Source organism: Scardinius erythrophthalmus, assembly GCF_964197995.2.
Source record: "Scardinius erythrophthalmus genome assembly, chromosome: 6".
NCBI lineage: Eukaryota > Metazoa > Chordata > Actinopteri > Cypriniformes > Leuciscidae > Scardinius > Scardinius erythrophthalmus.
Window position 1 is genome coordinate 25,811,142 of NC_138226.1, and position 13,488 is coordinate 25,824,629.

The 13,488-nt window shown below is 39.2% G+C and overlaps 1 protein-coding gene across 4 annotated transcripts in view; it reads right to left on the bottom strand.

The window, feature by feature from the left end:
• Nucleotides 1-4,387: 4,387 nt before the first annotated feature.
• The window catches only part of raph1a (Ras association (RalGDS/AF-6) and pleckstrin homology domains 1a), a 72,769-nt gene continuing 63,668 nt past the window's right edge, over nt 4,388-13,488 (bottom strand). For all 4 annotated transcript variants that reach the window (XM_081368336.1, XM_081368339.1, XM_081368338.1 and 1 more), the window contains 5 exons: nt 11,523-11,633; nt 10,045-10,143; nt 9,813-9,933; nt 9,534-9,673; nt 4,388-8,093 (listed from right to left, as the gene is read on the bottom strand). In XM_081368336.1, the coding sequence (XP_081224462.1) occupies nt 5,982-8,093; nt 9,534-9,673; nt 9,813-9,933; nt 10,045-10,143; nt 11,523-11,633 (2,583 nt within the window). In that variant the 3' untranslated portion in view covers nt 4,388-5,981. The remainder of the gene's footprint in view (nt 8,094-9,533; nt 9,674-9,812; nt 9,934-10,044; nt 10,144-11,522; nt 11,634-13,488) is intronic.

Genomic DNA, 13,488 nt, shown 5'->3' on the forward strand with positions numbered 1-13,488 from the left:
CGAGAGTAGGCGGCTGCAGTGAGGGGAGGAGTGAAAAAAGCGCAGGCAAGCCGGACAGATCTCTCTTCTCGCAGTGGATCTGACACCTGTGAGATCAAAGGCGGATATCGCGGGATTCACTGGATTCACGCTCGTTCACAGTGTTGCTAATAAACTGGATCATGGATGGAATTTAAGTTCTGTTGCTTTTATATGAAAATAAATATAATGAACAAGACACCCAAAGTAGCCTACTTATATAATACATGTTTATCAGTCTTTTTTCTTTAATACAGACGTGTTTTTTTTTTCTTTCTTTTTTACATAAAAATTACATTGCATAACCCATAGAGATCGCACTGAGATAGTTTGGGAATATTATCACATAACGTATACACATAAAACATGATAGCCTATCAGAGTTTTAAAATCAAACATTTTAAAAGAGAACAATACATCACGGTTGTTTAAACCAATGAACATTAAGCTGTGTCGTCAGCAAGTCGTTTCCCATCATGCTTTTGATCAGCGCAGTCGGTGGAGAGCAACTGCGCCCGACTGCAGAATCCGACACGTGCGCCTTGCGCTCGCGAGAGATTTTTGACATACGTCAGCATGACATCAGAGCAAGGCGGACCGCACTCGGACACATTTCTAACCGGCATGCATCTCGCGCTGATCACCGGTGATCGATTCTGCGCAGATTTTGCTCATCTCAAACAAGCCTATTATTATAGAGAGCCTAAGTCCCGCCCCTCCGCTTCCGGCTCATGGGACCTTACTTCGGAAAAAATAGGCTTGTTTGAGATGAGCAAAATCTGCGCAGAATCGATCACCGGTGATCAGCGCGAGATGCATGCCGGTTAGAAATGTGTCCGAGTGCGGTCCGCCTTGCTCTGATGTCATGCTGACGTATGTCAAAAATCTCTCGCGAGCGCAAGGCACACCTGTCGGATTCTGCAGTCGAGCGCAGTTGCTCTCCACCGACTGCGCTGATCAAAAGCATGATGGGAAACGACTTGCTGACGACACAGCTTAATGTTCATTGGTTTAAACAACTGTGATGTATTGTTCTCTTTTAAAATGTTTGATTTTAAAGCTCTAATATCATGTTCTATGTGTATATGTTAATATTCCCAAACTATCTGACAGTGTGATCTCTTTGGGTTATGCAATGTAATTTTTATTAAAAAAAAATAAAAACACATGTCTGTTAAAGATTAAAAAATATTGATAAACATGTATTTGGAATGGAATTAAATAGGCTAAGCCTACTTTGGGTGTATTGTTCATTATATTTATTTTCATAAAAGCAACAGAACTTGAATTACATCCAGTTTATTAGCAACACTCCACGAGCGTGAATCCCGCGATATCCATCTTTGATATCACAGGTGTCAAATCCACTACGAGAAGAGAGAACTGTCCGGCTTGCCTGCGCTTTTTTCACTCCTCCTCTCACTGCAGCCGCCTACTCTCGACTACATTTCAGGCGAGGCAAGGCGCATCTCAAACAAGCCTAATATGTATGGAAGTCAATGGCGAGAGATAACTTATCTTTTTATTCCGTCTGAACTGTGCCCTGAACTACACATATGATGTTTGTCAATTTAAAAGGTAATTATGAAAGTCAAGAAAGTCGCAGTTTGTCATAAAACAGAAGAGTAACGTTTAGTTTTATGTGAAAATCGCTCAATGAACTACATCTCTCGTCTCGCACTATGTACGTCACAAGATCCGTTGCTCGTATGTGTGTATTCTGGCTCAAAACACTCAGGCATGACGGCGTAACGTTACGATTATAATGTAAGACTATAGAAAAAATGACAGACGTTAGCTTCAGTAAAGTTAGCTTCATTCATTGAGAGAAAAGGTATGACGTCGCATGTGCGCCTTCTGGGTTTGTAGTCTTTCTAATTACGTATTTTCACAGTCTTATACCTCAGCAGTTTTACATCAAGCTGCGACTTTCTTGACTTTAAAATGTATCTTTTAAATTGACAAACATCATATGTGTAAATCAGGGCACAATTCAAACGAGATCAAAATATTTGTTGTCTCTCGCCATTGACTACCATACAATATTTTTCCGAAATAAGGTCCCATGGTGGTCGACCGGAAGAGGAGGGACTTAGGCTCTCTATTATTGCACATTCGAACAGCAGTAATGTCTTAAATATAATACACAGATTGATATTTTTATATTTGCAATGTACACTAGCTTGGCTACTGTTTAAAAGTTTGGGGTTAGTATATTTATTTATTTTTGAGGAAGAAATTAATAGCCGACTTTTAGCATAGATTAATTATATTGATCAAAAGTGACAAAAATATTATAAAATATTTCTATTTCAAATAAATACTGTACTTTTGAAAAAAAAAATCCTGAAAAAAATGTGTCATGGTTTTCCTCTAAAATATTAAGCTGCACATTGATCATTTCAACTGATATAATAAATGTTACTTGAGCAGCAATTCAGCATTTTATTGATTTCTGAAGGATTATGTGACTGAAGACTGGAGTAATGATTATGATTCTGAAAAATCAACTTTGTCATCACAAAATAAATAATAATAATAATATGTTAATAATAATAATTATTATTAATAATAATTACATTAATAAAAATGTAATAATATTTCGCATGTCAGTAATGTTTTTACTGCATTTTAAAGATTTTTGATGTCATTAACAAACATATTGCATTATTGAATGTTGATGGTGGTGTAATTTTACTGTCATTAAAGAGGACAGATTTTGTTAAGATATAACCTCTGGATGACCTGGCATTGACATAAGCTAGTGTTGATGAAGTCAACAGGCAGTCAAGCAATTTCAACCTGCACAGGACAAATAGCAGAGTCGTCCGTCAGGTAATAAAATACAATAATATACAAAAATATATTTATGTGTAGGCTAATGCATGCAGCCTCAGGAATCCTCTCAGATAAAGTAGCAAGCAGTTTCACATAGTAACCTACCGCCCTCTAGTGGTTATATTAATATAATTATAGTCAACAAAGCAATAGTGCTAACCCTTAAAATCGGTAGTTCACAGAAAAATCTGTCATTATTTACTCTCACCCACATGTCATTCCAAACCTGTATGACTTTCTTCATTCTGTGGACCATAAAATATATTTTGAGAATGTTACTAAATAGTTTGGGTTCTCATTAAATTCCATTGTATTTGTTGCCCATGCAATGGAAGTAAAAGAAGTACAAAAGAAGTGTAAAGAAGAAATGGTCACACATTTTCCTCGCACACTCAACAGCTCTCTGTCAAGCTCCAACGTTCATTATTGGCACCAATTTGTAATAAGTATTTATTATTTATTTATTTTACACAAAGAATATTTGGCATGGCATATCTCAGTTCATTTTATCTTCAACTTTGTTAAAAATGTAACGTTAGCCCACTGTTTGAGTTTGTCACTTCTGACAAACAATTTAGTACTTTTAAATTATTTTGCGTCCCAGGCATTTTATTCATAAATTCAAAGCGCGGATTGTATTAGCCTATGACTTAATCAATAATTAGCCGTAATTTATTTGAAAGCTACTGCAGAGAAGGAAGTTTCGAGTAATTTCTATAATTCTAAAATACATTTTAAAATGTTTGATGATATTTTTATTTAACCAACATATCAATAAAACAAAATGAGTCTTGCTAATGTGCTAATTGTTGACAGCTGTGTGATCAAACATAAATGGATTAATAAACACTCTTTTGATAGTCCTCTGAGATCACACTGGTACGTGATATAATACGTATGATATTCTGCTTAATTTTCGGAATAAAGGAGACAGTTTGTCAAAAACACACCAAGAGAAAATGCATGGATAGTTGCCTTTTCAAACGCAGACGTTTTGCGGTAAGACCAATCTTAAGTCTTTAGTGTCTCCCTGTGGTTGTTGCCAGTCAGGCATACCCTTCACTAATATCATACGAAGATATTTCTCACCTGTTCTTCACTTTCTCAAGTCTAAGGAATCGTGCTCGAGTCTTGTGTGTGTTGGCATCAGTTGTATTGCTGATTCAGCTTCACTTGGGTCCAGCTCAGAGTCCAGCAGTGAAGAGGTCATTATCCGGGGCACAGGACTGACTCTTTCTCTCCAGGGGTCATTCTATGTCAAGGAGAGTTAGACTGTTCCAGATTACTGCTTTGATTTCATAAAATGGGATTAAAACAAACGGACCGACTGACCTTTAGTTAATGCTTCAAATAAAGAAGCATTTTCAATCAAGAAAATAATATAATCAAAAAATCATCTCCTTATTTCTCTGTGCACATTTCTGTGGTAAACTCACACGTACTGCCTGTCATGAAATGAAATGTTTAGTATTGCTGTGGTACAGGAACATTCCTTCACAGTTTAATAACTCACAAAAACTTGTGCAACACTTAAATGTATATTTGTACATTTTAAAACCATATGCATGTTATAAAGAGTTTGTCCATAAATGACTATCATTGTCAGTCATTGTAAATCAGAGGATTTACCATAATAAGCTTTTAATTGTATGATAAAGAACCATCAAAATAACAAGAACTTGGACAACATTCTGTGCGATTTACACATTTATATTGTTCATTTTAAATGTAACACATTTACTTCCCCATTTTTTTAACTAAAGGTTCCTGACTTTAAGAAACAGCATTAGCTCTGTAGCCTACCTGTAAAGTGATCTGTTCCTACTTCCATTGCTCAGACTTTCAAAATCAAAGGATTTTTGGGAGATGCAAAACCAACAGGTACACATTTTCTCAACTTAAACGCATTCAAGTTTGATAGATGGATGAGAATGAGAGTAGGCACACAGTGATTTTTTTTTTTTTTTGCATTGAAAGTCAAGCAAACTTGACATGACACCTTTTATTGTAAATAAACATTACTGTAGGCTATGATCCTAAAACCCAACAAAGTGTGCAACCATACAAAGGAAGCATGCATGCTAGATTAACGTCAGTACATTTTGACATTGCCGTGACATGAGAGAAAGATGTTTCATATATGTGACACATTATTACAGCACTGTGTGTAGACAGAGATCAAAATAAGGAGAATGACATCACTCCCTACTGTGTGTTTCACCCATGCAGAGCTAACGCACATTGATAAAGTCAGGAACTGCAGCTGTATGTACAGATAGATAGCAATGTAACCAATATAAACAGACAGCACATCCGATTCAGACCAGTTACTCTAGTGGTAACAGGCTCATTTTCATCCTCGTCTAACATTTGGACATCTTCATGAAAAGTAAGGGTCCACAGCGACACAACATAACAGATTTATCAATAACAATGATAGTTGTTTTTTTCTTTCTTTTGACATTTTAGTGGAAGGTTCAAAACCATTTAAATTAAACATGGAAAGTTTGGTAGAATACTTCATTTAGAATGTATGCTACACCAATGCAATTCCCACATCGGGATTCGCACATCTAATGTCAAGCAAGGGTGGCATTATTACCAGGCCCTCACTATTTTTCTGAGAGTGGATCAACCAAATCACTCAGACAAAATGCGCGCACGCACACACACACACACACACAAGCATCGGTTCAACAACCCTGATTTTCTATTCACGTTTAACGTTTACAGTCAAGGGTTTCAAAACTAAACTTTAAAATAAGAATATATTTCAGGTATTAAATAATTTCATATAAAAAAGTACAAGTTCCCTCCCACCCCAGAGTTCCACATATATATTTTATCATACATATACATTATCCCCTTTCCTCACAGCAGTGTCCATGCAGTACCTATAATAACATCAGTCTCTTTTTCTCAGAATTTTTGTATATCTGCTACACTTAATAGCAAAGCGACACAAACACGCAGAGAAGCTTATGTTATAGATGGTTTGGCTTTTTCATATTGTGGTTATAATCGGGGGTTAAAATGAGTATTATTTTAATGCAGACGTTTCAGCCGTTGAAGATAAACAGAGTGGAAAAGGAGAGTAGCATATCCCTACTCGGCGTATGTCCCAACTACCAATCGCTTGTCAGTTTAGTGTTTTGGTCCCGTTTGGGTGGAGCCGGCGGAGGACCCCGCCGTAATGTTGCATAGCCTGAGATGTTGGCGCTCATGTATCCGCCTTTTTTCTGCTGGCCCAGCAGCAGCTCTGGAGGAGGGGGCGGAAGGGCCATATCGTCCATGGTGGCTACTGGCTCCAGCTTGGCTGAGATTCGTGAGGAGGTGAGGGAGCCATGCCGAGTCATGGACTTCCTTTTGAGAGTTCTGTTGAGGTCTTCCAGGAAGTTGGGCTGGATGGCCAGGTTGGCCTTGGGCGAAGTTGGTGGGATCTGAGAGTTAAAAGAGGACAGAGGCATCTGTTGAGGGGGTGGAGAAAGGACAAGTGGTTCGGTTGGGCCACTGCTGCGGCGGTGCATAGTCAGAGGCGTTGCTTTCTTCAAGGAGCTCTGTTTCCATGAGGATGTGGAGGAGTTTTGGGGTTGAGGGTTCACCACGGCCACTTTGGGAGCCCCGGTGTGCAGTTCTGACGGGAGAGGTGGTGGAGGCAGGAGTTCCGAGTCTGGCGGCGGAGGGGGAAATTCACACTCTGGAGGAGGAGAGGGGAAGTCTAAGCTGGACTGGAGATATTGGCCTTGCTTCCCCTGGAGAGCCAAAGGCAGATTAGCCAAGTTGATCTTGCCTGGTTTTTGTGGTGCCCGAGGTACTGCAGCAGAGTCCTTTGAAGGTGATCCTGTTGTAGAGGATGGAGTTGAAAAGGAACTGGGTGGGGCTTGACTAGTTTGGGCAAACATGCTGACCAGATCCTCTACTTTCTTGGACTCCTGGTACTCAACAGAAGAGGAGGCCTTCACGCTGGAGTTGCGCTGTGGGGTTGGAGGGGGCTTCTTCCCTCCTGAACCAGTAGAAGAATTTGATGATGTTGATGGGGACTTCTTGATTGGTGATCCCACCTTGCCAGAAGGCTGAGGGGCAGGCGGCGGGCTTGGAGCAGGAGGTGGAGGGAATTCAAGGGTACTCTCTGGTGGTGGTGGAGGAAATTCAGGAGATTGTGGTTGAGCCTGTCCTCCTGGCTGCCATTTCGGTTTGGTTTTTACCACGGGAGGAGATATGGGACATTTGGATCCATCAAGAGTGTCAGGAAATTGGTTTACAATCTGCTTTACAAGCGATTGGGTGGGAGAGATGGGGGCAGATACAGATGAAGCTTTGGAAGAAAGGCTATATTGCTTGGGAAGGGTTGGTGGAGGTTGATTGGGACTGTGACCACTGGACAAGCTCTGCTGTTTCCTCATGGTGGCCGGAGGAGTTGGAGACAGAGAAGGTGGCAATGGGGAAACGGGGGAAATGCTATGGCCAGGTTTTGGAGCCGTTTGGGGTGGAAACACACCAGTGAAGGTTTTAGGTGGGGCAAGTGGACCTGACTGCTGAGGCGGTGGAGAAAAACACACTGGAGGAGGTGGTGGAGGCTCTTCATCTTGCTGGACAGCTGAGAAGTCATAGGCCATATTTGGGAACTTCTGAGCTAAGAACTGCTGGAGCCCATTGGTGCTGAGGGGAGGTGGGTATTTTAACTGTTCTGGGGGTGGTGGTGGAGGCAAGTAGCCATTACTGTGTAAGTGAGATGGTGGTGGCAGCTGGTCTTCCTCTGGAGGTGGAGGGGGAACGTAGTGGGGGCTGAGAGGGGCGTGCTTCAACACTGCCATGGCTGACCCTGGCACTGGCATCTCTGGAGGAGGGGGTGGTGGTGGGGGTGGAGGAGGACTGCTGGCAGTTTCTGCCAAATTATTCATACCAGGTTTGAGACACTGTGGGGGTGGCGTAGGGGGAATAGTTTGCTGCTGTACTACCAATAAGGGGGTCTGTTTGTAATGATTTTGAGCCTGGGAGATGTTTTGCAGCCTAGCAAGGGTGCTGTATTTAGTGAACTTAATCGGGGTGGAGTGGTGCGTGGGGTTGGGGAGCGGGGGAGGTGGTGGAGGTGGCGGTGGTGGAGATAGGGGTGAGGAAGGAGACACTGGGGACACACCGCTGTAGCTGCTACGAGACTGGATAGACTGGGGTAGTTGAGGAAGTTGTAGAGGGTAAGAGGCTCTAGCAGGGTGTGTTGGTGGGCCATCCATTCTCATCTGTGGATATGACAAAAAACATTCAATTAGAACAGGAGTATGAATGAGATTTTTTGACATTGATTAAAATTTGTTTAATGATACGTAGGTATTAGTAGTGTGCAAGAGGATATTCAGCAGACAGTGCAATTAAAAGAGTGAAATGACATGAAATGTTACAGGAAATGTTAAAAAGTCTTATGGGAGGAACCAAGAACTGTTAGTATTGAGATCTGCTCTTCCAAATTCAGACTCTTTTGTCCTTACAAAATCGATTAATTGAGATGTAGAGCTCAATCTAAAAATCACCAATTATGACAAAAGCAATTCAGTGTGTGCATCACAAATTTCATGTTGTGCTTACCTTCTCTGAGAATATCTCCCATTGATAACACACATCAAACCAAAACACTCCAACCATTAAGTAACAGGTTATTCAAAATACAACACCAGTGCATTGTCTGTTAAGAGTAACACAAACTATTACAACAGGTGTCTCACACCAGCCCCCAATTACCCAACATTCACAAAAACAACTAAGATGAACCGCCTGCCACACACATCATATCAGTGGTTAGTCGCTTTAGAGGTTCACATGTGAGGATTATATAAAAAATATATATAGGGCTAGAGTGTGAGGTTTTACCACACTCCTAACCTCAATCCCCACCATTGTATAGCCTTTCCAGACTTGACATTCTCATCCTGGGTAGATAAACAGAGAGGGGACCAATTAAGTAATATAACTGGGGACAGTGTGACATGAGTTCGATGTCCCACAATCACGTAAAGGGTCTTTATTGTGACTCAGATTGCCCTTGCCCTCTGACTAATTAAATTTGACACTTGAAAGTAGCTGACAATATGATGTCATATCCAAATTTAACCAATTCCACTGAGTAAATTGAAACTCTAATTAAAACACTGACACCATCAAATCTCCTTGTTTTCTTTTTGTTTGGTGTATGCATTTGATCTTTCAGGTTTTTATTGTTCCTATAATATAATGTTCAGATGCAAAAGCGTGCCATCTGAAATTATCTGCTAGAATTATCATTTTTTATCAAGCTCGTATATTTAAGTTCAGTAATTTCACTTAAATGGCAATGAAAATTACCTATTAATTGTCATTTAAGTGAAATTACTGAACTTAAATATACGGGCTTGATAAAAAATGATCATTCTAGAAGAAAATTTCAGATGGCACTTAGAGGCTTTTGCATCTGAACTCTTCATATATATATATACGAACATACTTTGCATCGTTCCTAACAATGTCATTCAGCCATGACTGAATTCACAATGCAGTGATGCACAATGGCCTCTTGTACCTTATAGCTTACATGATGTATAAGATTTTTTCAAATGGATTAGGAAATAACAATGACACCATGAAGATGAAACAGAAGCGGGACGAAGCAGAGCAAGTAAAGATTTAAAACAAAGTTCTTCAATGGTCACCTTGGGTTCATCTGCCTGATTGCCTCTCTTCCAGGCCTCAGAGAAGATGGAGCTGACCACACTCTGAGAGCGCACATGACCAGAGGATGTAGTCTCTGACACGCCACTGTCTGATTGGCTTGAGTGGTTGGACTGAGATTCTGTAGGCATGTAAGAATAAATGTTGAGTAAAAGAGTTGAATATAGACACTTGATAATCTGTCTCAGACAATACACAAGCCTGTTAAATATGAAGTACTGCCTCATATCTCAGGTTACCTGTATTTCTGCTGAACTCACCAGGTAGACTGGAGGAGCTGGAACCAGACTTGATACTGGAGCTGGACAGGGAGGACCAATCGTGAGCAGCCTCTGTGCGTCTCATAGCTTCCTGATAGTTCACATACAGCTGCTTCCCATACTGCATTACAAATCACATATATTTAGCCACTAAACTAGCATTAAACACATATTATACATACATATTACACTATACACCAAGCAGGGTAATGTCATTATAAAAAGATATTACCTTGGCAATGCGTATTCCGTTGACCCACTGATGCAGTGTTCTGACATCGTCACAGCACAGATACTTGATGTACTGTGATTTCTTCTGAATCTGAGGGTGCTGTGCGAGGAAATCAGAGACATTGAATTGCATTGTCTTTGCGGAGAGCATATAGCATTAGTTTCATATTGTCATATCAGTTATATACACATCATTTTCAATACTGTTAGTGGCTGACTGATGCTGTGCCATATTTTGAATGAGATTTTGCATGCTGGTATATTATTGTGGTATAAACCATTTTGGATAAACCTATCTCTAAATATAAGTAAAAAAAAAAAAAAAAAAAAATGTATATGGTCATTTGTCAGACAGACTCTTCTTGTCTAAATAGGCAGGTCTTCACAAGAATAAAATGCAATGTGGTGAACCCTTTATGCTGTACTCTAAAATCTGGTTACATGAGACTAAGGTCAGACAAGTTATAGTGGATAAATGTTACGTTAAAAGAAAGCCAAACACTGACCAAAACCTGTCTATATTTCTGTTTGTCTAACTTCTGATTTCCCTCTGAGGGTGTCTGCACAAACTGAAAAAAATATGTTGTTCAGTCCAGAATTGTAAATTGTAATGCAGACCGAGAGCTGGCTTTTATAGATCCCAGCACTTTAAATGTCTTTATGCTTTAACCATACAGATAAATGGGAATCTGGAAAGTAGCTTATGATAAAGTCTAGAGATATGCAAGGGCAAAAGTTTTTTTCTTTTACCACTTTCACTACTTGCAAATGACTCTTTAGTCATTTAAGTAAATGCATTTTTTAAGATGCATTAAAAGATCCTCTTTCTTTCCAAGAACAAAACAATCTCTGATAATAGACCATTTGGGTCTTTACAGTGATGATGTTTTTTTGTTAGCGAAGCCTACCTGGTGACAGAAAATGATAGTTCTGCAGTAGCAATCTATAGAATAGATAATATTATATGTTTAAATGTTTTCCATGTAAAATGTTGTAGGTTTAAATATTATTTCATGCTGTAACTCTAGGACTAATACATTAGATCCCCAAAGAACAGCATATGTGAATATTATGTAGACCCTATTGGTCCCTATCTAATTGATACTTTAATAGTAGACTAATCATTGCAGGTTTCATCAGTCCAGTGGCTTGCAACCATAAACTTCTGTGTTCAGTTTCAGAGAGAATCTTCAACCACAGTATTCTATAAAAAAATTAAGACTTTTTTGCATTCCGATTCTGACATCCAAAGGGACAAGACACTTTTTTCTCTTATTCTGTGGATTTTGCCCACTTTCCTACAATTGTTACCACTGTTTTTCTGCCAACACAATGCGCGCGCAACTGCAGTGACGTAACTGTCACGTCCACTCTCAAATGGTCTATGAGGAACGAAAACTTTCATGCTTTTTAGACCGTTTATAACTGCTTAAAATAGAATGTCTGATGCCATGTACAAGGGTGATTGCTGTAACTCACCTTCAGGACCATGCAGTAGTCAGTTGGGGCTTTATACTTGCTGCGGTAGTCCTGACCCAAGTATATATTAACATGATCCAGCTGCAGGAAACAAACCAGGTCTCTAGAGGCCTACAGGTGACACAAAAAAACAGGCAAAAAAAAAATTATAAAAAAATTGCATGTTAGAACTAAGGATTTTTGAGGTAAATGAACCTGTAAGTAGGGACTGCAGGTAATAGCCAACCTGATCTCACGGGAAAACGTAAAATTTTACAAGGTGGCTAATTCGTACGAATTCATCCAACCTCACTCGTACGAATTAGTAATTGTACGAATTAGTTTTTACAAAATCGTACATATTTTACGAATTGCCCAATTCGTATGAATTCATACGAATGACCTACCCCTGACCCCGTCCCTAAACCTACCCATCATGTGGGTTTAGACAAATCGAATTCGTACGAATGATAAAAAGGTGGCTAATTCGTACGAATTCGTAGGACCTCACTCGTACGAATTCGTACGAATTAGCCACCTTTTTATCATTCGTACGAATTCGTACGAATTGGTCGTGAGATAGTGTTGTAATAGCCCTACTACAAACTATGTATAGTCTTCATTCAAATGCTTGAATCTTATTCTCTAAAATATTATAAGAATGATTCATTATTTATTTTAAAAACATGCCACACAGTTGACCTGCTGTCTAATTCATTCCTTTGTATATATTGTGCAAATGAAAATTTGCTTTTAAAATAGAAAAAAAGAGACCTAAATTGACCTTCACTGTTGAATCCACTAGGGGGAGCACTACATTTGCAGAAAGTTACATTGAATTAGTGCATAGAAACAGGAAAAACAGGCTGAATCGCATGAAACATGTAGCCCTGAATGTTCTTTTTTTGAAGCACTGAGATTCTGTACTTAGTCTTTTGAAGAGTCAGACAATGTGTTAAGCATCAGATTTAAATATGAAACAGGATGCATATGTTAGTGATGCAGATGGGCAGCAGCTGTCAAACCCAGAGTGATGACCTGAGGATGTACAGCAGCTGCTCTTCTATCATCTCTCTCTTGATCACCCTCTTCCTCCCTGTGGTTTGTGGATAATGAGCAGTCACTGGCCTATGTCTACTCTGAACTTGACCTCATTAGCTGATCTCTAAACATGGAAGAGACAGTCAATGGGCCCTTTATCTCCTGAAAAGCACAGGAATTATGAAATGTGACTGACAGCAAGAGTGTTGCTCAAACGCTCAAATCTCATTCACGCATATGTGTATTCAGATACGGTCCATCAAGACGTGCTTGTGTCAGGTTTGACATCACTGATGTCTTAATGATGTCCCTTAATGTGAATATGTGCTTGCACAGCAGCACAAAATTATACTATTTTAGTATCATGTATATACTATTATACTATTCATTAATATTTTCATTTTATTAATATATTTTCAGTTTTTTATTTTAATTTAGTAATTTTAGCTTTAGTAATTTTGTTAGATGCTTGTGTGAATTTTAAAAGATTATTTATAGTATTTTTATAATGCTTTCAGTTTTATTTTTAGTAATTTTGATTTTAGTAGCGATTGTGTATTATCACTGATGACAGGCTTTTTAGTGTGAGTGTATCTACACATACATGTGACATACACTTAAGTGCAAGAATAAAACTAACATATGTGCACATAATCCTACATCTCTGTCATATGTGTACATAATCTTATTTCCACTCGCCTACTAAGAGACCTCTAACAACATAGAGATTCTGGGATTATGGTATGTTTATGGTACGATTATGGTATTATTCATGGTATGTTTTTACCATGAGCATCTCGCTCTGGGAGTGAATCCTCAAAGTTAAACTAAAATAAAGCACATCCTCAGACAACTGATTAGTGCTGCCCAATTGACAGTAATAATGTAAGTCAGTATATTTTTTATTTATTGCAAAGGTCCTTTCAGGGGCTCTGTAACATGAGCC